Here is a 23,849-nt window from a genome sequence, read left to right on the forward strand (position 1 = left end):
TTAGGATCAACCCTTTTACTAGCTCCGTATATAATCATAGAAAATCCCTTAACATTTATGAACCTCCACCTCTCATCTGCAAAAAAAAAAAGGGGGGGGGCTAATCCACAATTCCTGCATTGTAGACTTGAGGATTAAATGAACACGAAGAAACCCTACGTTTTTCTCCTCCTTCTCCTCCTTCCACTTCTCTTCCCCACACCCCCACCCAACCCCAGGAAGACACCAGTGCGAATATCTTAGGAAAACATGAATCTCAGGGTCACAGGTTTATTGTATAGATTTTCAACACAGCCATATTACAAACATTGTCAGGGAACATTTACAAGAATAAATAAGATGGACTTGCAGGTGTAAAAAGATTACACTTCACTGTAATGTACAGTCAAAAAATATATCTGATATTCATTGACCTGACATTATTTACCTTCTGCTTTTTTAAGCTAGAACTGGAAAGGAAAAAGAAAACAAAACAAAACAAGAACATAGACAGCACAGTGCTGGCTTTTTTTTTTTTAAAGTTGATTTATTGTGTTTTCTCTTCTCATACGTGCTTTATCTATCAAACACCCAAACTGTACAAGCGCAGGCCATTGGGATTCACAGAGAAGGCTGCAAACAGTGTGGAGACTTTGGTCTCATGCAGTATCATATGCCCAGTGGATGTGACGATGTCAGTCTCCCTAGAGTTGAGTGGGAACCCCATGATGGCCCTCAGAGGGCGATGATGGCGTCCAGTAGCCAAGGCAACGTTAGAAGCCCTGACTCTTTGCCTTTCGTCGGATGAAAACAGAGGGTAGAAAAGTGCTTTTGAGTCTGACTGCCAACATGGGATAGCCTGGATTCACCTGGGCTCACCCAGGATCCCCCTGGCAAGGAAACGGATGCCCTGGGGATGAGTATAATTATGTGCCAATAGAGTCCCTGTGCTTTTTGCCTTTGCAGTCTGCTCCAAGAGGCCTCAACTGGGGAGTGGGGAGAAGTGACCTCTGCAGATACTGTGTGTGGTAAGCAAAGCCCTGCTCTGGGTCCTGCTTGAATCTTTACTAGTTCTGGCTGTCCCTGATGGCCAGTGGGCCTGACCTGGGGTTGCTCTCATCCCAATCTCGGTGGACATTTTGTCTATGGTAAAGCAGCTGTTCTTTCTGGAGTTCTTGGTGATAACTAGCCTGGATGAAGGCTGGATAGGGGGCCAGAGCAGTGTCTTGGCCTGCATGGCTAAAGACTTGGTTGGGCAGGAGAGTAGGGGACTTCAACCTGCACGGACCAAGCATAGCCTTGGCTTTGTGCTCTACAGGAATGACGGAGTTTAAATACAGTCCCAGCTCCACAACATATCACCCATCTAGGGTGGAAGAGAGTTCAAGGTCATCTCAGCAATGCTCTTTCTTCCCTTTAAGTCTGGCCTCTGCTGGGCCACTGCTGAGATGGGCAGCTCATCCTGTCTGGCACACAGCAAGTTCTTCCTTACACTCATCAAGCTTTATGCATTGATCCTACTTCCACTCAAAAGAGTGACCAGGAACAAGCAAACCTTGCTTGAATTTGTCCAATGACCTCTAGGCATATGGGTACTAGCATTCTGCCTGACCCTTTGGAAGTCTGATTTGACCTGGGATGACACTGCTTGGCCCACTGAGTCTCCAGACTGCCCTGGGGCTTTGACCCAAGGAATACCTTCCATCACTGATCTTCCATGGGAGGGGCAGGGGCAGGGTGAACACTGAGAGCTTATCAGATCATCCCACAGGAGGTCTACGCATTTGTATCCAGAAGCCCAACCCACTGAAGTATGCTTTCAGGGACACGGTTGTGCACTGTTGGCAGGTTATTTCACATTCCCCGTCCTCCCCCAAATCTGAGCTCCATCACAAATGAACAATGAATTATATGAATTACCCTGAGCTCCAGGCTTGCACACCAATACCCCCCTGTCCAGTGCTCTACCGCCCGCAGACTCTCATTCTCTGAACATCCCAACCAAGGATCAGGGTCCAAATCCCATCCCCCAGAGCAGCACCATGTTCCATGGTGGTCCAGCCCCAAAAGGTCTTCCCTACAGACTCATTCTGAGCTCTCTCACATCCCTTGCATCAGCCCCAGTGCTCTTAGATAGCCAGGATGCCAGGCATGCCATCTACCACTGTGGATGCTGACTCCACCTCTTGGGGACCTAAAATTTATGAGTGGATTTCATAGGGGTGAATGTGGCCCTTTTGATGACCTATTCCCATCTTTTCTGGAGGCAGAAGGGATGCAAGAGGTGGACTTGGTCTCTACAGGATAGTTTCACAGCCAGTGGTATGCAAAAGTCTATCTCTGGTTACCAGCAAACCAGAAGAAAGTCTTCCTTTGTGCATTAATATGGCTTAGACATCTCTGCTGTGCTTCTGCTGGTCACATCCTGAAATATGCGTCAGAGGAAATGAGTACAATGGCCCACTCCACTCTTTGCCACAGACGTCTGTCCCTGCTGCTCAGATTGTATATGCCCTCAAAGGCAGATCCCTGCTGGGTGACACCAGTGCCATGAATTTTATCACTTTCAGTTATGTAGATGTGGAAAACCTCCAAGTCTGACCCTTGCATGGGACTATAGGAGCAAGGATGAATCTCCTCTCGTCTCTAGTTGGAGTCCCTTAGTCTTTTTCCTGTTTTATTGGGCTATGATTTGGTGCTGGCATCAGCTGAGAAGGAACTCAGCCTTGGATGATGGGGAAGGCAGGTCAGGGCTTGGAGATGAAATGGCCATCCATGGGACTCACTCATGGCTCTTCTTCTGATGTGCCCTGCAGCTGGGGTTGACTGTTGGTCCGCACAGCTCTGGCCCGGCACAATCTGTTAGCATCCTGCTCCTCTTACTCTTGGACTGGTTTGTGTCTCTCAAGGCATTACTGTTGACTTAGCTGGGTGCTGATAGCCTGTCTGTCTAGCCCAGAGGTGGCCAGGTACATACTCAAGGAGGGTGGCTTTCTTCATTCTGTTCTACAGCAGTGAAGTGTAGGAGAATTAGCGTCTCCTTCAATGTCTCTGTGTCTGGGTAGGGCAGTCACTCCTGCTGAGGTGACACGGTGAGCACCTGGCTATGCCCCCTCAGGCCTCACTTCTGCCTGCAACAGCCTAACTAGACTGATACCTACATGCACACAATGGGGACTCATACCAGAGCAGAGGAAAGTGGATCCTCATGAGAACATATGACAAGAGCTAGCATAGGCACGGTGAACAGATGATGATTAGGTATGATTTGATTGGTCAGAGGGAAAATTATCATCTTTTCTCCAGGATACCAAGACTTGTTCTAAAGCAACATCCTTGCTTCCAGTGGTCCTGGCCAGCCTTCCCCATCCCCTTCCTGCTGGGCCACAGAAGTGACCACTTTGCCCTGTAGTCTGTGTGCATCCTTGAACATTTCTGTTGGGTCCCAACTTCTTGGCCTTGCCTTCCTGTTTTCTTGCCCAAAGCTCTCCAAATCTATGCCTTCTACCTAGCCACAGCTGCTTTTTTCACATCTTTTCCCATTAATTGGTTGGCCCAACCTTGTATAGCTAAGAAATGACCAAGCTGACATATGAACTTAAGATTGCCTCGCCAAGGGATGAACTGGGCCATGATAACCTGTGCTTCCTGGAAGTACCCCTTCTGGGGCCCTGGCCTGTTGCAGGAACCCAGTAAGTACGTGTAATTGAAGTAAAGTGAGGAGCCCTCCAGACCCCAGCCCCTCATGTGAAGCATGTCCTGAGATTTGCCCCTATTAGCAACCATGTGACTCCTCCTAGACAAAGGGCATCAGCTTCTAGAACCCCCAGTATTCAGAAATCTTCTCAGAAAGGCTGAGCCCATAATACCTCAGCATCAGGGTATTATGGGCTCAGCCTTCACCATGCCAGATGGGCACATCCTCAACATTACAGGCTATGCCAGTGGGTTCCTTCCAGCATCAAACTGGAAGAAACTGGAATTGAGATCAACCCATGAACGGTGAGGTCATGGTACTCCCACACCAAAGCATCTTTCTAAGGAAAGCTGAGCTGGTCTTGAGCCTGAGTCTGGAATTGGTCTCAGGAGGAAGCAGTATGGCCAGACACCATGCTTTTCTGACTGGGATATGATTCCCTAGAGTCCGTCATAGGGAGCTGAGGGGACCAAAACTACTGGAAGGACCAGGGTATATCATTTAAAAAATAGTCCTATTAAAACAAATCAGGTAAATTAGAGTGGCATGCAAGTCTTGCATGAATTGTCCAAGTAGAACAAGAAACTGTGAAGGAATTTTAAGCTTGTCTGCTTTGGGCTTTACAAGACCCACTGGGTTTCTGTTCCACTCTACTCTTTGCCATTACAGGTAGACCCATGGGAAAATCTGGGGCACGATGGTGGAAAAATACGGTTTTTGAAGTCAGAAGGAATTGAATTCCTAGCTCCCCTGTTCACTTAACGGGGGAACTGTGGGCAATGGATTTCTCCTCTCTGAGCCTCCGTTTCCTCATCTGGTGACAAAATGGTGACAATCACAAACATGGGGGCACGGCCAAGATTCTTCCTGAAGCCATCTAGGCCACAAACACATGCAGACTGGCGAGGGTCCCTCACATCTCTGAACAGCGTCCTTAATTCGGTGACCAGGAGGCTCTGTCCTAAGTGGGGATGCTCTCTTGGGCACCCTGGAGACGAGAGGCTGGCTCCTGTTCCAGAAGTTCAGAGAGCACGGATACGATTTTCCTCGGCCTTCTGAAAGACAGCGCGCCCTCTAAGTGGACTGGGGTGGGAAGATAAGCTTGGGGGAGGTGGTGTTTGCTCTTGTTTCCCAAGGACTGGATCAGGTCCAAATTCCAGGGCACTATAGCCCCGTCTCATCCAGGCCCTGCCACGTGCATGCCAGGTGGAATCTTTGGGAAGATATCCCCATCACGAGCCTTAGTTTCATCCCTTGTAAAGTGGCCCGAGACCTGTTTGCCGCCCTGCCTGCTTTGGAGAGTGGCTGGGTGTTGAGGAAATGGGTGTTTTAGCTGGGGGATCCATCACTGGCCCTGGCTGGGTCAGGTATCCCACCGTGGCCTGAGTTTTTATGATCTCCCTTCTCCCTGAAGTCCCGTTTTAGATTCTCCCCATTTGAAACGATAGAAGCCAGCTCTGTCGCCCCTTCTGGAGCAGAATGAATCTGAGGCTTTGTGTTGGCTAGCTCCCCTCCCCCATTCTGCATGGATGAGCCAGGATCTGAGAAAAGAGCAGATGACAGGCTGATTTGCTCTGCTACCCGTTCCTTGCAGGCGGCACAAGGGCTGGCTGGAGCTGTGGACTGGAGCCGGGGGACCTGCTCAAGTCCACCAGGGAAGGGACCTAGCAAGGGAGAAGAGTGAGTTCCCGACAGGGGGGGTGTGTGTGGAGGTGGGCTCCTTTGCCTTCCTTCCCTTTGAGATGTTTCCTTTTGAACTTCCAAAGTGACAGCCCTTCCGTGATCAAGTCTGGTGTCCCTGGACTTCCAGACAGCTCCAGAGCCCAGGCCAAAGGCAACAGCTTCTGCGGGCTCCTCTCATGTCCCAGCCTCACGGGTCTGGGCCGGCCACCCTGCTCCACGGTAGAGCAGAGACCCTGAGTGTCTCACAGAAGCCGGGTCTCATGACCCATTGCGTATTTTGTTCCAGCAACAAAATAATGAGCAGACAGACACATAGATGTGATATTAAAAAGCACGCACTTCAGGGAATGTCTTCACAGTGTCTGATGAAAGGAGGAGAGGCAGCCCCACTGGGCCCAGAGAGAGTCTCTCTAATGCTGAGTCGAGCCCATCACTCAGGAGCTTGGCTCGCCCCCTGCGGCCCACACGGGTGGTCTGTACTCCACGTAGGCTCTCTTCTCCCGGACCCTGCTCATCTGCCACCCCTCCTGCGGTGCTGTGCTCGGGCTGGGCTCATGGCCCACCCTACTGCCTGCCCCCTGCCCACAGCCCAAGGACTTGTCACACCTCTGTGCCACTGTACACCCTGATCCCTTGGACTGGTTTCCTTTCTTTTCTTCTCTTACCTGTTGAGACCCTGCTGGGATGGATGCCATCTCCTCTAGGAAGCCCAGGCAGACCGAGCCTTGCTCCCAGTTTCCTGTAATACTCGTGTGCTCTACCACCTTGGCACAGGGCGACAATCTCCCCAGTATATGGTAAGCTCTTATGTGCAAATACTGTGCCTTATTGAATTCTGTGCTCCTCATCCCCTGTCTGGGGCTAGACCAGCTTCCAAGCGGAGCTTCCCGGATCCCAGACCACCCGGAGGCAGTCAGATACTGTGCTTGAGCCCCTAGTAGAGACCAAGGAGCGTGACCCTGGCCAGCAGACCTCACAGCCAGAGGAAACAGGCAGTTGTTTTCACTGGCAGAGAAATGAGAAGGGACTAGCTTTCCTGGGGAGCCGGGAAGGAGTTACTGAAATACATCTGAAATTCTGGGCTTCCCAGAAGAACTCACATCAGAAAGAAAGAATTCAGTTTCCACTGTGGAGTTCTCTGCTTGGAAGTTTCTAGCCTTATTTTCCCCTCTGTAAAATAACTGCTTTGCTGAGAAAGATGAAGACAATGGTATGAAGAAGTCTTATCACCAATGTCTGCCTTTTCAGAACCCAGAATTTCATCACAGAGGAAGATGCCTCAGTTTCCCCCATTGTGAAGTGGAGATGATGACAGGTTGGTAGTTCTCTCTAGGGGGTCTAGACCACGTGAAATGTCATATGGAACGTGCCAAGCCTACAGTAGGTGCTTAGCAGATGCTGGTTCCCCATCACTGACTCACCCATACTTTGGATAAGATCCTAGATCCATGGTGTGATCTCCTTGGCCTGTTTTAAACCAAAGGACACCTGGGTCCACTGTGGCCTTTCTCACGATGGCAGCTAGGGATTTCTGTAGGAGGGAGTTCAAATTTGGAGATTCAAGATGATGCACAAAGTTGGCATTCTATCTGCCCCAGAAACTGAAGGGACTGTCCTCAGATTAGCCTGTCTCCCTTGCTCAATGGCAGTGCTGTTCTGGGCCGGGAGTTGGGGGGAGGGAATCTTTTAAGGACATTGCCAGGAAAGATGACAGGCCTGAGAGATTCTCTTAGAGTTACACATCTGAACTTCCCTCCCCCTTTTATTTTGACATAACAGACTCAGATTTTCCACCCCCAAAGAAAGTTTCTTTTCATACACACTTTGGAAAATAATCAATTACCCACCATCCAAAAGACACAAGGTCAGCCAGAGCCCTGCCCCAGAGAGATGGTTCCTTTTCACGATGAGGACAAGGAAGAATAGCAAAATTCCACGCTCCCCCTTCCCACTGATTACAAAAAAAGCAAAAAGAACCTTTACCAAAGGCTGTGGACACAGTGGGCTGGCCAACGAATGACAGGTCAAGGCCTGGGCTAGCAGTGGGATACAGAATGGTATTGGGCCAAGCCCCATGCAGGTTAGGTGTGAGATGGGGGCCTTCACTGTGGTCTCAGGAGCATCCCGAGTTTCACACTGATCCAGACTGGCAGGTGTCCAGTTCCAGAGATCCCTGAAGGGCACTACAAGGGGCAGCAGAGCAGGGACCCCCGCCCCCCCCGCCAAGAACCCAGTCATTTCTGTGACAGCATGGAGGAGTAGGACACACAGCCCCTCTACTCCCAGGGACAAGGACAGGGATGTGCTGCTGAGGCTCTCACTCCCCAGCACTCACACCGTCGGCTTGCCAGGAGATTCACGAACTTGGAAAGAGCAAAAGCAGGAGGTCTGGGGACAGGAAAATCCAGGGCCTTGCCGTGGGCACACTTCTGCATGGGCTCGTGGCCTCAGCTGGTTGAGTGTGGAAAGGGAGCCTGGGCCTTTCAGAGCAGTACCTCCCACAGCTACAGGAGACCCCTTGGAAGGTGCAGAGCCCACCACAGGGCACGGGACACGGGACAACCAGCATTCTCCTTGGAGTTGGGCAGGGTGCCGCATCTTAGGCCCTGAGCCCAGTCACTGCCATTCATGGAAAAAGGGGCGTGGCTGCTGCAGCCTCTGGGCTCCTGCAGGCTCCCCATCCCATCGGGCTAAAAGGAGCTTAAATATTCCAGTGCTGCCTCGTATACAAATTTATACTGTTCCTGAGAGGGGGAGAGACAGAGGGAGCAAAGGAGGCAAGAGAGAGAGATGAAAAGGAAAGGCATTTAGGTTAGAGACACAGATTTTGGAGGAAACTTAAGCTACATCCCTATTAACAGTCATCGCAAAATTGTCCACATAATTGTCCCTATCTGAACCTCCCCCAAGTTCTGCCTGGTGCCTGCTTACACCCACGCCTTCCCAGATGCCCAGTGGGTCATTCCCTTCCTTGTCACCATTCTGGACTCGGGTGCCTCTCAGACCTTAAGGTGCCTGTGAAGGACCCAGGAGTCTTTCTAAAATGCAGACTCTGATTGAGTAAATCTGGACTGGGTTGGGATCCTGCATTTCTAAGAAGAGCCTAGGTGACGCTGACGCTGCCGGTCTGTGGACCGGAGTTTGGGTAGGACCATGCTTCGAGTAGGTTAAGACTCTTAGGGCAAAGCTCCTTGTGTATGGTCTGTGCAGCGGGCCTGAGGATCTGGGCTCCGCCTGCCCACATGCTCTCCATCCCTTTCTGCACAGCGTTCGAGCCCCGTGCAAGTCACATACGCTAATTAGAACAGGATTGGACCAACTTGAAAATAGAACTCACACTCTCCTAAGCCAGAATCCCTAATCCCCAGGATTAGTCTATCAGGATGCATACCTGGGCTGCCTGGCAGGAAGTAACAGTTTGCAGAGGCTGTGGCCCATCAGGACCCAGTAAGCAGCCACCTGCTGCACCTGCTGGGCGTTTGTATTATCTGAGGCTCTCAGATAGCGCCCCCCCACCCCCCCCACCCCCGCTGTGGGAGAAGACTCCTGGGACACTCACCAGGGTCTCCACCATGTTGGATTTGTTGTTCCGCAGTGTTTTCACGATGTGGAACACGTCGATGATGTTTTGCTGCTGGATCATCTCACACACGCTGCAGATGGCACAGAAGGTTCCACTGCGGCCGCCCCCATTTCTAGACACAGAGTGAAGAGGTAAGCGATGTGGCCCCCAGGCACCTCCTGATCCTGAAACCACATCAGGAGTAGTGGGAATTGGCTGGCTGGGTACGTGCAAAGTCAGGCTAGGGCAGAAGCCTTTGTGGTTGGAGTCCTGTCGGTGCCGTGAACCTGCTTTGACTTTGGGCAAGTCTTTTCCTATTCATATAATGGAGGGTTGGACTAGATGCTCCTTGAGAACTGGATTAGCCAGATCCTCGTCCAAAAGGAGGTTCTGGGTCTACCTACACATCTAGTGATGAACGTGGAAGGTTCCAGGTGGTTTTCATCCTAGTTCTTTCCATCGCCTAAGGACAAAAACAGCCTTGGGTCAGCCAGCCTAGGTTTGGAGGTGGGGCTGGGTGTGTCTGAGATGGTCTATCCTGAAATGATAGGTCTCTGGGCAAGACACTGCCAATCGGGAGAGCAGAGCTGGAGGGTTCCTGGCAGGTCATCGCTCTGTGTCTCCTTTCCAGTGCTCCGTAATTCATGTTCGTGGAAACACCCCTCCAACTATTTACAGAAAGTCCCATAGGGAATCTGCCTGATTCGGAACTCCCGGGCGTGTTGCCAACAGCAACTAATGATTTCATGTAATGGCCTGTGTCTAAAGAACATCTGGATGGAAACCAAGGCCCTCAGTTTCCCAGATGTTTTATCTACAGGACACCCAACAAGCAGCTGTTTCAGGTACAGACAGCTGCCCTCTGTTCGCTGGCCAGCGCCTGCATTTTAGTGTCTGTTGTGTCTCTGGCTTCCAAGGACACCGCCATCCCTGTTGATAGGAGGATAGCCTGTGCTTTCCTTTGGTTCAAACTGTGGGTCACCTTGGCGAGGGGGACCTGGATAAAAAGGTACTCCTTCCAAAAAGCAGGCTAAAAAACAATCACCCATGGGAGGAGGAGGAAACCCCCCTCCGAAGGAGGATTCAGTACTTTTTTGAAGCAAGAAATCAGAGTCCAAGAGGAAGAGGTGAGTGGGCACAGGTGTCCCGGGGCCTGGTGGAGTGATGCCTGGGACGGGTGTGCCTGTGTGCCAAAGGAGAGGCCCCCTGAGTGTGTGGGAGTGACCTGGATGGGGGCAGGGGCTTGGTGGCAGGGAACCAGTGGCCAGGGTCTGGGATGTGGGCAGAAACAGCTTGGTTTGGCTGACTGCGCCCATTCACGTGATACTGACACCTCACAGCATCTTTCCGGTGCCTGGTTTGGGATCTGCATCCTTGGGGAAGAAAGGATTGTGATAGGTGGTGGCCTTAAGCTGTGTGTGTGCATGTCTCTCTGGTTTTCCTGACACGTGCATGCACCCTTGCTTGAAAGAAGGAACAGTAAGCTCGTTTTGTAAAGACTGAACTCGATTCTGAGGTCAGTAAGGTGTTACGAAGGCCTCCACTGGCTCCAGAAATATTTACTCTGCAAAGGGAAGATCAACGTATGCTCTTCTTTGGGAAATAATTCGAGGATCTGGTCAGTGGAAGCCACTTCACCCCAGCTTTCTTGCGATTAGCAGGACACATCGTGCCTCCTGTGGGGGAGCAGGGCTTACCCCCCTATTGGGAGTGCTGGGGAGCAGCTGGTCCAACCCTGATATTTGTGAAAGTCCTCCCGGTTTTGCATTAATAACGTGTCACGTAACCTTAGTTAGTTCAGGGCAACAAATGCACAACCCCAGTCCATGAAAGATCGTAATTTCTCGAATACACACTGCTTGGCTTTTAAGGAATGTTGAGGTGTGGTATAGCCAGGCATGCCTATGGCCAGTGGCATCCCCTAGGACAGACACCGACCACCCCCCACCCACCCAAAGAGAGCCCTCCACGGTACTCACAGGCAGTGGACCACAGTGCGTCCCTCCCTCCCGTCGTACTGCTCCTGCCACTTCTCCAGCCGTCGGACCACTTTGAGCAGAGAGCGCTTGGAGGGGGGTGTGTCCCTGTAGGCCGGCCAGCCGATGTACTGCAGGTGCTGGACTATCCGGTACCCATCCTGAGGCTGAGAACAGAGAAGCTGTCAGGGCTGTCCTTCTAGGGATGCAAGCCCTCCACAGGCCCCGGGACTGCGGCACCGGAGAGGGAGACAGACCAAATGGGGTTGATGCTGTGTCGTCATGGGGACGCACTCCTCTTTCTCCCTTTGTGTATATGGATTCTCCTGCCATGACGTCCCTGTACCTCCTTTCTCCCTGGAAAACTACTGGTTTCCAATACCCGAATGTCCCTTTCTCTAGGAAGAGCCTTCCCTGACTCTACTGGGCAGAATTCTTCTCTTCCCCCAAGGTTCATGTGCCAAAACATAGATCAACTTCCCACTAGACAGGGAACTGAGGGCAGAGATGGAGTTCTGGGACCCTGGGGGCCCTCAGGAAACGGTAAAGACCAAAGCCATTCTTGAGCCATTTCGTAGACTACCGATCTGCTCCCTCCCACCCAATACTCCCCCACCTAGCCGGTGAAGTCCCCCTCGGGAGCAACTAATCATCTTCCATCTTGGTGTTCTCAGGGTCTAGCCCAAAGCTTCCTGGATCCGATCAAAGACCCTGTCAACTCCTGCCAAAACAGGACGGCAGTGGGGAAGCTTTGACCACAAAGTTTTGATTTTCCGAATTCTGAGACGTTTTGACCACAAGGCAGCAGGTGTGTCAGGGAAGAGGCAGATGGCAGGCTGGAGGCCTCCCCGTGGGTCTCTGCGCGTCAGAGCCACCGTTGGGTCTGAAGCCACAATCAGCGGAGGCATCGTTTCCCTGAGGATGGGATGATCTGGAGAGCACAGCACAGCCAGCTGGCTGGACCCTTACCCGGGCCATGTTACAGATGCGGAATATTCTGTGGATGATGTCCTCGTCGATGTCTGCGGACACGAACTCCACCTGGATGGGCCCGTAGCACCCGGACGTCTTCTCAGGCCAGTACTGCATACAGAGCTGGGGCAGGAGAGAGGTCAGAGAGAGAGGCTGAGGGAGGCATGGGGCCCACTGGGCTCATTTATCACCAGGCCCTTTCTTAATGCCTGCAGAACATGCCGGCTAGGAAGGAACAGTAGTAGGGGGAGAAGCTGACCCCGCTCCCTTTGGGGAGCGTTGAAAAGTCAAAGCTCTAAACACAGAAACACTGCACTTATAAAATATTTGCTCTGCTGATTCCAAACCATTTGTTAGGGCTGCTGGGCCTCAGTTTCCTCCTCTGTAAAGCAAGGGGGAATAATAACTCCCTCGAAATGCTGGCAGGATTGGAACAAGTACGGTCTCGATTTCAATGCAAATCGAAGCAAAATTCTCTGTTCCGGAAAAACCTTCCCAGTGTCCCTCTCATCATCAGATCCTCAGTAGCTTGAGAAACACACAGGCCTTCGCATCAGACTGGCTTGGGTCCCTATCCCGGCTCTGCTGCTTGCTGCTTGCTGTGGCCCAGGCTGTTTTCTCCCATGGAAGATTGGGTGACTTGGTGCTGAGAGATCCTGCCTGTGATCGTTCCTATTTTTCCGGAATTGGATTTAGGACCTATCGCTGAGAGCAAAAGGCAATGGTTGCCCTCCAACCAAAGACAGTGGTTTTCAGTCAGAGGTAGTTTTGCCAGCCAGGGGACATTCGGCAAGGTCAGGAGACATTTCTGAAAGTCACACCTGGGGGATGCTATGGGCCTCAAGCACGTAGAGGCCAGGATGCTAATAGCCATCCTACAGCGCACACTCCTCAGAGGGCAGTCCGGCCCCAAATAGAAATAGAGCAAAGACTGAGAAACCCTGGCTTAAGATCCTAATTTGTTTCCTACATTTATAGCACCACCAAGGACAGAGTAATTTATTCCCCTGTACATGTCGAGCCATTAGATAACTTCAGTTGGGGAAAGAATATTCGGGTGGCACGGATCGTGGCTCAGAGAGGGCAATGCATGCTTCTGCAAATCCCCCGTTTTGAAGGGGCATGGGGATGGACCCTGTGCAGGTCTATAGGCCCCAGAGTTGGGGCACGCAGGGGAGCTAAGACTGCAGCTGTGGGTTTGCTGGGGACCGCCCTGGTGTGGACAAAGAGGGCATCTGTTCAACCATTGGGAAGTTACTGAAAAATGTACCTGAGACTCAGGAAGACCCATTAAGGCTCCTGAGAGCAGCCTGAGATCAAGTTTCATCAGCGGCCATAGTCTATATTGAGCTTGCAGACAAGGAGCTAGACTGACAGGTGACCCATGGCAATGGTGGCCCCCTGTGGCCACCATGGATGCGGGGTCTTCACAAAAATGATCCTTCTCCCTCTTGTTGAGAGAGCACAGCCAACTCTCCCTGGACAGTCACATGCAAAAACATCTTTAATTCCACCCTTCCTCTAGAACCAGAACCAGAATGGAAGAGCAGGGGGAAAGGAGGATATAGGAGAGAGAAAAGAACCCAAATTCCATCTTGGGAATAACATGTTCACATGATGGCTTACAGGGTAAGCCTGACCCGTTGGCTGATTTTGCAAATACAGTTTGACTAAAATACAGCCACAGTTATTAATTTATGTATTGTCTGTGGTTGCTTTCAAACTATAACGGCAGATTTGAGTAACTGAGAATACCTCGCATAACCCAAAGTTGCTCACAAAACCGAAAATATTTCCTGTCTGGTCCTTTACCAGAGAAAAGTTTGCCAGCCCTTGACCTACAGGGTTGTTCTAAGGATAAAAGAGATTTTACGTGTGAAGAAACCCTTCGCCCAGTGCCAGGCACGGAATAAGGATCCACTGAATTCCAGGAATTCACATTATTCTGGAACCTATCAGTGTCCAGCACACATGACCGCCATGATGGTAATAGCTAACATATACATCTGAAGGATTCTTCTGATCATGCCTCTTAAATAGCAAAGATGTGCAAGCCTAGGTTTCCTAATGCAGTGGTGCCTTACCTCCCCATGTCCATCATGGGTTAACTGAGCACACTGAGAAAGGAGCTGGGTATGTGTGTGGTGGGGGTGCTGGACAGTGATCGGCTGAGCTGTGCAATAATGACAAACCCACAATCTGAACTTCATTTCTCTTTGCCATTGGCTCTTCTGGCTTGCAACCTTCACAGTAATGAGCGACTGGTAGAGATTAGTCAGTGGCGTGCCAAAGAAATCAGAATTAATCAGAACTGCCCATTAAAAAAATAATAGCCTTTATCACCTGCGTTGAATTAAGCTTTGCCAGAGGTTGGCTGTGATTCTGACATGAGGTACGTGGGTCACAGGCATCAGGGAAAAAGTCTATTACCCCCAATATTTTCAGTTCAGAGAGAAGGCGGAATGATTTGTCTCTTTTAATAAGATTTCCAGACCAATTTCTCAAGCTAATAGGTTCTACTATGCCTCAAACAAGACTCCTATATTTCTGGACACTTTTCTGCATTTGATTTTCCAGGTCACTCTCCCGTGATGTCCAGAGGGCTGGGGAAGGGTGCAGGGTCCTTCTAATCCTAAATCAGAGCCATCCTCTCACTTGAATTCCCTGATTCATGAGATTGGAGCAGCAGCAGCAGCAGCACGGTGACATCCAGCCCAGTGATGTATGGCTGTTTGAGCCGCCAAGCATCATCAGGTCTCCCCACAGCCATGGATGTCCTACATAGTCCCGGTATGGGAAACAGGAGAAAGATGGGAGAAGCCAGTGTTCTGTTCCCAGTTATCCTTCAGGGCTCAGAGATGATTCTCACCAATAAGAAATATCCTCTGTGGTTTAGCTCAACACTGTCCTGGTGCCCAAGTGGATGGCACTTGGGCCATCCCTCGGTGGATGCTGTGTCTGTAGAGTAGCTAAATGTAGTGGGGCTCCCGCTTGAAGCACCCTGGGTTGAGATCCCAGCCCTGGTGCCTTTCAGCAGAGTGACTTGGCCAAATCTTTTTTTTTTATAGTTTTATAAACATATAATGTATTATTAGCCCCAGGTTTAAAGATCTGTGAATCACCAGGTTTACACACTTCACAGCACTCACCATAGCACATACCCTCCCCAATGTCCATAACCCCACCACCCTCTCCCTACCCCTCTCCCCCCGGCCCCCCCTCAGTTTGTTTTGTGACATTGAGTCTTTTATAGTTTGTTTCCCTCCCGATCCCATCTTGTTTCATTTATTCTTTTCCTACCCCCTAAACCCCCCACATTGCATCTCCACTTCCTCATATCAGGGAGATCATATGATAATTGTCTTTCTCCGATTGACTTATTTCGCTCACCATAATACCCTCTAGTTCTATCCACGTCATCGCAAATGGACTTGGCCAAATCTCATAGCTTCTCCTAACTCTGGGTTATGAGTGGTTGGGAATCTTAATGTGTTACTTGATCTTTAGTGAGTACTAAATCAATGTGATTATTAGCAGTAATATTCAGTAAATTTATAATAACATGGACAAGGCTCAATGCACATGGTGGTGTCTCGTGGAAAGCAGCAGAGAATTGAGCTTTGCTACCCAGATGACACAGAAAGGGAGCAGAGGCCACATAGGTGAACAGAGGAGCTTGACTGTGAGCACAGAAGCACCAGTGATTTACAGAAATCTTGGGAAGGGAGGGTTATGGTTTCTTTTTTCTTTCTTTCTTTTAATTCCAGTTAGTTAACATAGTATTATATTAGTCTCAGGTGTATAATATAATGATTCAGCACTTCCACACATCACCTAATGCTCATCACATGGGGCCTCCTTAATTCTTGCCTGCCATCTCAGCCATCCCCGTGCCCCTTTTCCCTCTGGGACCATCAGTTCTCCATAGTTAAGAGTCTGTTTCTTGATTTGTCTCTCTCCTTTCCTTATTTTTTCCCCTTTATTTTTCTCCTTTAATTCCACATATAAGTAAAATCATTTTGTATTTGTCTTTTTCTGACTAGCTTATTCTACGTAGCATAATACTCTCTAGCTCCATCCATGTCATTGCAAATGGCAAGGTTTAATTCTTTTTTATGGCCGAATAATATCCCATTGTATATCTACACCACATATTCTTCATTCATTCATCATTTGATGGACACTTGGGCTGCTTCCATTATCTTGGATGTTGTAGATACTGCTGCTATAAATATACGGGTGCATGTATCCTTTGGAATTAGTGCTTTTGTATTCTTGGGGTAAGTACCCCGTAGTGCGATTGCTAGATTGTACAGTTGTTCTATTTTTAACTTTTTGAGGAACTTCCATGTGTTTTCCACAGTGGCTGCACCAGTTTGCATTACCTCCAACAGTGCAAGAGGGTTCCCCTTTCTCTATATCCTTGTCTACTCCTGTTGTATCTTGCGTTCTTGGTTTTAGCATTCTGACAGGTGTGAAGTGATATCTCATGGCAGGTAGATTGATTCGCATTTCCTGGAGGATGTGTTGATGAGCATCTTTTCATGTGTCTATTGGTCATCTGTATGTCTTTGGAGAAATATCTATTCATGTCTTCTGCCCATTTTTTAATTGGATTATTGTTTCTTGTGGGGTTGGGTTTTATAAGTTCTTTATATATTTTGTATACTAAACCTTTATTGGATGAGTCATTTGTGTCTTGTTGCATTCCATAGGCTGCCTTTCAGTTTTGTTGAATGTTTCCTGCACTGTGCAGAAGCTTTTTATTTTGACATAGTCCTAGTAGTTTCTTTTTGCTTTTGTTTCCTTTGCCTCGGGAGACATATCCAGAAAGAAGTTGCTATAGTTGATGTCAAAGAGGTTACCAACCTATGTTCTTTCCTAGGATTTTTGTGGCTTAAGGTCTCACACTTAAGTCTTTCATCAAACTTGAAGTTGATTTTGTCTATGGTGTAAGAAAGTGGTCTAGTTTCATTGTTTTGCATGTGGCTCTCCAATTTTCCTAGCACCATTTGTTGAAGAGAGTGTCTTTTTTGCCACTGGATATTCTTTCCTGCTTTGTTGAAGATAAATTGACCATACGTTGTGGGCTTATATCTGGATTTTCTGTTCTGTTCTATTGATCTATGTGTCTATTTTTGTGCCAGTATCATACAGTCTTATTACAGCTTTGTAACAGAGCTTGAAGTCTGGGGTTGTGATGCCCCCAGCTTTGCTTTGCTTTTACAAGATCGCTTTGGCTATTGCGGTGGGGTCTTTTGTGGTTCCCTACAAATTTTAGGATTGTTTGTTCTAGTTCTGTGAAAATTGCTATGATATTTTGCTGGGGTTGCATTAGATGTGTACATTGCCTTGGATAATATAGAAATTTCAACAAAATGTGTTCTTCCAGTCCAAGAGCACAGAACATCTTTCCACTTCTTTGTGTCATCTTCAGTTTCTTTCATGAGTGTTTTATGGTTTTCAGATGATAGGCCTTTCACCTCTTTGGTTAGGTTCATTTCTATGTACTTTGTTATATTGGGTGCCGTTGTAAATGGGATTGTTTTCTTAATTCATCTTTATGCTACTTCATTATTGGTGTATAGAAATGTAACAGATTTCTGCCCATTGATTTCATATCCTGTGACCTTGATGAATTTGTTTATATGAGTTCTAGCAGGTTTTTGGTGGAGTCTTTTGGGTTTTCTTTATACAGTATCATGGGGCCTGCAAATTGTAAAAGTTTTTCTTCTTCTTTACTGATCTGGATGACTTTTACTTCTTTGGTTGTCTGACTGTTGTGGCTAGGACTTCCAGTATTATGTTGAATACAAGTGGTGAGAATGGACATTCTTGTATTGTTCTTGACTTTAGGAGACAAGCTCTCAGTTTTTCTCCATTGAGTATGATGTCAGCTATGGGTTTTTCACGTAAGGCCTTTACTATGTTGAAGTATGTTCCCTCTTAGTCTGCTTTGCTGAGGGTTATTATGAATGGTACTTTATCAAATGCTTTTTCTGAGTCTATTGAAATGATTGCACAGCTCTCATTCTTTCCCTTATTGATACGTCACATCAGTTGATTTGTGAATATTGAATCACCCTGGCAACCCAGGAATAAATCCCACTTGATTGTGGTGAATGATTTTTTTAATGTATTGTTGGATTCAGTTTGCTAGTATTTTGTTGAAGATTTGTGCCTCTATGTTTATCAGATATATTGCTCTGTAGTTCTTTTTTTGTGATGCCTCTGTATGGTTTTGGTGTCAGGGTAATGCTGCCTGATAGAATGAATTTGGAAGTTTTCCTTCCTTTTCCAATTTTTGGTATCAGTTTAAAAAGAATAGGTACTGATTCTTCTTTAAATGTTTGGTAGAATTCTCCTGTGAAGGCATCTGGCCCTGGGCTTTTGTTTGTTGGAAGCATTTTGATTCTGATTTAATTTCTTTGCTGGTTATTGTCCTTTTTAAAATTTTTTATTTTTTCTGCTTCAGTTTTGGTAGTTTATATGTTTCTAGAAATTTATCCATTTATTTTAGGTTGTCCAATTCATTGGTATATAGTTTTTTTAATATTCTCTTCTCTTTGTATTTCTGTGGTGTTGGTTATTTCTCCTCTCATTAGTGATTTTATTTATTTGGGTCCTTCTTTTCCCATTGATAAAATTAATCAATTTTATTGATTTTTTTTAAAAGAATCAGCTCCTGGTTTCATTGATCTATTGTTTTTTGTTTTGTTTTGTTTTAGTTTCTGTAACATGTATTTCTGCTCTAATCTTTATCATTTCCATCCTTCTGCTGGTTTTGGGTTTTGTTGTTCTTTTTCTAGCTTCTTTATGGATGAAGCTAGGTAGTTTATTTGAGGTTTTTCTTGCTTCTTTAGATAGGCCTGTATTGCTATAAACTTCCCTCTTAGAACAGCATTTGCTGCATCCCAAAAGTTTTGGACAATTATGTTTTCATTTTTGTTAGTTTCCATGTACTTTTTGATTTCTTGGTTAAACCACTCATTGTTTAGTAGCATGTTATTTAACCTCCATGTATTTGTGGTCTTTCCAGATTTTTATTTGTGGTTGATTTCTAGTTTTACAGCATTGTGGTCAGAAAAGATGCTTGATTTGTTGAGGCTTATTATGTGGGTTAGTATGTGATCTGTTCTGGAGAATGTTCCATGTGCACTTGAAAAGGATGTGTATTCTATTGTTTTAGAATGGAATACCGTAAATATCTGTTAGATATATCTGGCCTAGTGTATTATTCAAACCCACTGTTTCCTTCTTCATTTTGTTTGGATGATCTATCCTTTGATGTAAGCAGGGTGTTAAAGTCCCTTACTATTACTGTAATGTTATCAATTCCTCTATGTTTGTTATTAATTGTTTTATGTATTTGGATGGTATCACGTTGGGTGCATATATAATTATTATATCTTCTTGCTAGATTGTCCCCATTTTATTTTTATTATATAGTGTCTTTCTTTGTCTCTTGTTATAGTTTTTGTTTAATGTTTATATTGTCCAAAATAAGTATGGCTATCCTGACTTTCTTTTGACATCCATTTGCATGATAGATGTTTCTCCATCCCCTCACTTTGAATCTGCAGGTACTTTAGGACTAAAATGAGTCTCTTGCAGGCAGCATATGGATGGGTTGTCTTTTTTGTATCTTTCTGACACTTTGTGTCTTTTGATTGGAGCATTAGTACATTCACATCCAAAATAACTACTGATAGATATGGATTTATTGTCATTTTATTACTTGTTTTGTGGTTGTTTCTGAAGATTTTCTCTGATCTTGTCTTTCTATCATGTGGTGTGATTTTCTTTAGTGATATACTTAGGTTCCTTTCTCTTTATTTTTGCATATTTGTTACTGACTTGATTTTTGGTTACCATCTTGTATATAACCTTGTATATACCGTCTTGTATATAACCTCATCTACATATAGAAATTTATATAAATTGATGGTCATTTAAGTTTGAATCCATTCTCCCCACATTTTAGATGTATGTTGTCATATTTTACATTCTTTTATTTGTGAGTCCCTTGACTGATTTTTGACAGGAATTTTCATTTTTCAGCACTTTTGTGTTTCCTACCTTTATCCTGTGACTTTTGTTCTCTCCTTTCCACTCAAAGCATCCCCTTTAACATTTCTTTATGAGCTTCTTTAATGGTCATGATCTCTTTTAGTTTTGTTTGTCTTGGAAACTATCTTTTCTATTCTGAATGATAGCCTTGCTGGATAAATATTCTTTGTTGTAGGCTCTTCCCATTCAGCACTTTGAATTTACCATGCCACTGCTTTCATGCTTGTAGAGTTTCTGCTGAAAAAGCTGCTGATGGCCTTTTGGGTTTTTCTTTGTATGTAACTGTCTTCTTTTGCTTTATTTGTAATATATTTCCTTCATCACCGTATTTTTGCTATTTTAATCATAATACGTCTTGGTGTGCATCTGCTTTTGTTAATTTTAATGGGAGTTCTCTGTACTTCCAGATCCGGATATCTGTTTACTTCCCCAGACTGGGGAAGTTTCCAGTGATTACTTCAAATAAATTTTCTGCTCCCCATTCTCTCTTCTGAATGTTATTATGTTTGATAGAGTCAGTTCTCTAAGTTTTCTCCTTTTGCATAACTCTTTTTTTCTCTTGTTCAGTTTGATTATTTTCCAATAGGCTGTCTTCTAAGTCAGTAATTCATTTCTCTGCTTCTTTCATCCTTATATTTATTCCATTGAACATGTTTCTTATTCCATTTAGTCCTTTATCTCTGTTATGTTATTCCTTACCTCTGTGTTAAATATTCCATTGATGTCCTCCCTTCTTTTCTCAAGTCCAGTGAGTATCCTTTTGATCATCACTTTCAATTTTCTATCAGGCATGTTTCTTATATCTGTTTTGCTTAGATCTCTGGCTGTGGCCTGGCCCTGTTCTTTCATTTGGGATAAATTTCTGTGTCTCCTCATTTTGTCTGCCTCTTTGTGTCTGTTTCTCCTTGTTAGGGAAGTTAGCTGTGTCTTCTGTTCTTAGAAGTAGTGATAGTATGAAGAAGAGGTCCTGGAATGCCCTGCAGTGCAACGTCCCCTCTTCACCAGAACCTGGCATTTAAGCAGAGTTTCCTATATTTGTTGCTTGTACCCCGCTGTTCTGAGTCACCTTTCCTTTCAATGTAGTTGTCTGCACTGACTCTCTGCTTGTTCTGGTCTATGCGTATTCTCTGGTGTTAGCTCCAAGGGGATGTGCTGCTGGGGAACTTGGGAGTGGGCCAGTGGTAATAGCAAAATTTTTGCTGGGCCACCAGTCCTATGCTAGATCTTCTGAAATGCTGTGGCAGCTTGGGGCTGTGTGTGGGGGCCAGGAGAGCCTGTGTGCCAGGGCTACCAGGAATGTCAGGCTGGGAGTGGTGCATGAAGGTGGCTGGCAGCAGCTGGGCCTGATGCACGGATAGTGTTTGTGGGTGTGCCGCAGAGCATGGCATGCGACGGTGGCTGGTTATGTCACAGAGTGGCAGCTGGGGACACAGTGATGTACCTGGCACACTGAGGCTGCTCTGCACCTATCGGCTGGTTAGGGCACAGGTGCAGCTTTAACAGAATTTGCCCTGAGCCTAGGGCAGAGAGGCCAGCAGGTTTGGAGTGGGTGAGTCCTCAGAACTCTGGGGTGTGGTGCACGAGCAGCAGGTCAGGCAGAACTGTCTCTGAAGCCCTACCTCTCACAGGTGGCTCTGTGTTTATGCTGGGGGGCAGGGAGGGTGGGCAGGTGCAGCACATGGTGCCTGTCAGGTCCCTCACTTTCAGAGAAGTCCCACAGTATGCTCCAAAATCAGTATGAACAGATCTGTTTCCCATTTGCCCTGGTCTTGTATAAATTGTCACTTTAACTTGCCTTTCTGTACAGGCTGCTGTCTCTTTAAGGGTGGTGACCCAGCTTTCACTTGCCCTCCTGGCTTGCCTAGGGTTGAGTCAGCTGACTTTTAAAGCTCAAAGAATTAGGCTTCTCTGGTTTTCATTTTATTTTTACACACACACACACACACACACACACACACACACACACACACACGTATTTTAGAGCAAGAGCATGAGCAGGGTTGGGGAGGGACAGAGGGAAAGGAAGAGAGAGAATCTTAAGCAGGCTCCACATGTGGAGCCTGACTCAGGCTTGATCTCAGGACCATGAAGTCATGACCTGAGCTGAAATCAAGAGTCAGATGCTTAACCGATGGAGCCACCCAGGCGACCCAGGCCCCTCTGGTTTTTAAAGCCAAATGTTATGGAGATTAGTCTTCTGTGGGTGAGTTCCCTAGTGCAAAGACTTATTTCTTTGCGCTCCACACATGCAGCTCCCTCCATCCTGAGGGCCACCATCCTTTGCCTTTCTGATCTTCCTAACTTTTCAGATGCAGTTTCTTGTCTATATTTAGGTGTGAAGTTCTGCCAATCTTTGGATCACTGTCTGATTTGTTGATTGGGATGTGGAAGATACCTAGTTGAAAATGTGGAACATGGGGTGCCTGGGTGGCTCGGTGGGTTAAAGCCTCTGCCTTCGGCTCAGGTTATGATCCCAGGGTCCTGGGATCGAGCCCCGCATTGGGCTCTCTGCTCCGCAGGGAGCCTGCTTCCTCCTCTCTCTCTGCCTGCCTCTCTGCTTACCTGTGCTCTCTGTCAAATAAATAAATAAAATCTTAAAAATTAAAAAAAAATGTGGAACAGGGTGGGCTCAGGATCCCCCTACTCTGCCATCTTCTCTAGGAGACCTGTGGTTTCTTAAGGCCCTGGAAAATGGCAGGGGTTCAAGAAGGCCCACTTGCCTCTGAGACCATGAGAACACAGCTGACCTGGGCTTACATGCACACTCAAAGCAACTTTGGCATTTTTTTTTTTAAATCTAGTTGAAAACATTTTGAAGTGGCTTTCTCCAAGAATAGGTTCCAATCCTCTAGTCTAGAGTCTGGATCAGTAGCCTTTTCCCACTTCATGTCCTGGCACCCACCCCCCTTTCTTACCCAACAGTCGGGGAGGGACAGTGTTGCCGTCTCGAAGGGAAGGCTTCACCACTGCAGACACACATGGCTAGTGCTGCTGATCACACCTGGGAGGGGAAGCCAGTCCATTTGCTACATCTGATTTAGAAATGCCCGCACTTCTGCCAGAAAAGCAGAGGGGCCTTTGCTATTTATTGTCAGAACACGTTAAACCAAGCGTGTGTGGCTAGTCTGTTCCAACCTGGAACAGACGCCATACATTACTCCACCTAGTGCTCGCCATAGCTGTTTGGGCCGTGAAAAGTTGTCCTTTGGGAGTGCAAATTCACACGTGAGATATAACAAATGTGGAATAGCCTCACTGTTGAACGTCATTTTCTTGCTGATGGAATCAGAAAGCTTGTTAGTCACTGGAATAAACATGCTCTGATGAGTTGAATGAAAACTCATCAAACTAGCATATGGGCCTACTTTTGGAATTAACAATTCAAAAGCACATTTCAGTGTACCTTAGTTATGCCTTTTGTTAATTAAACAATACTTTGATAGAACAGAAAGGCCAAGTAATATCACAGCTTCAGAAATGAAAGACTATACTTATTAAGGTTCATAGTAGGAGAAATTGGTCCTGGGCCACTTAGAGGTAAAGCTGAATTAGTATTTATAAGGGAAAAATATGAAAGTCACTTGAGCTGGTTTCAAAATTTAGATCAGTGATTATAAAGTTCCCTTATTTTTAAAATTTATTTATTTGACACAGAGAGAGTAGGCACAAGTAGGAGGAATAGCATGGCAGAGGGAGAGGAAGAAGCAGGCTCCCCACTGAGCAGAGAGCCCAAAGTGGGGCTCAATTCCAGGACCCTGGGATCATGACCTGAGCCTAAGGCAGATGCTTAACTGACTGAGCCACCCAGGTACCCTGATATAAAATTCCTTTAAATTCTATAAATTGGGGCACCTGAGTGGCTCAGTGGGTTAAGCCTCTGCCTTTAGCTCAGGTCATGACCTCAGGGTCC

At 46.8% G+C, this 23,849-nt stretch overlaps 1 protein-coding gene across 13 annotated transcripts in view; it reads right to left on the reverse strand.

The window, feature by feature from the left end:
• Positions 1-505: 505 nt before the first annotated feature.
• The window catches only part of PTPRT (protein tyrosine phosphatase receptor type T), a 1,093,025-nt gene continuing 1,069,681 nt past the window's right edge, over positions 506-23,849 (reverse strand). For all 13 annotated transcript variants that reach the window (XM_045981319.1, XM_045981314.1, XM_045981318.1 and 10 more), the window contains 4 exons: positions 11,867-11,992; positions 10,901-11,064; positions 8,919-9,054; positions 506-8,103 (listed from right to left, as the gene is read on the reverse strand). In XM_045981319.1, coding sequence (XP_045837275.1) covers positions 8,050-8,103; positions 8,919-9,054; positions 10,901-11,064; positions 11,867-11,992 — 480 coding nt within the window. In that variant the 3' untranslated portion in view covers positions 506-8,049. The remainder of the gene's footprint in view (positions 8,104-8,918; positions 9,055-10,900; positions 11,065-11,866; positions 11,993-23,849) is intronic.

Source organism: Meles meles, chromosome 16 (genome assembly GCF_922984935.1).
Source record: "Meles meles chromosome 16, mMelMel3.1 paternal haplotype, whole genome shotgun sequence".
In the NCBI taxonomy this organism is placed as follows: domain Eukaryota; kingdom Metazoa; phylum Chordata; class Mammalia; order Carnivora; family Mustelidae; genus Meles; species Meles meles.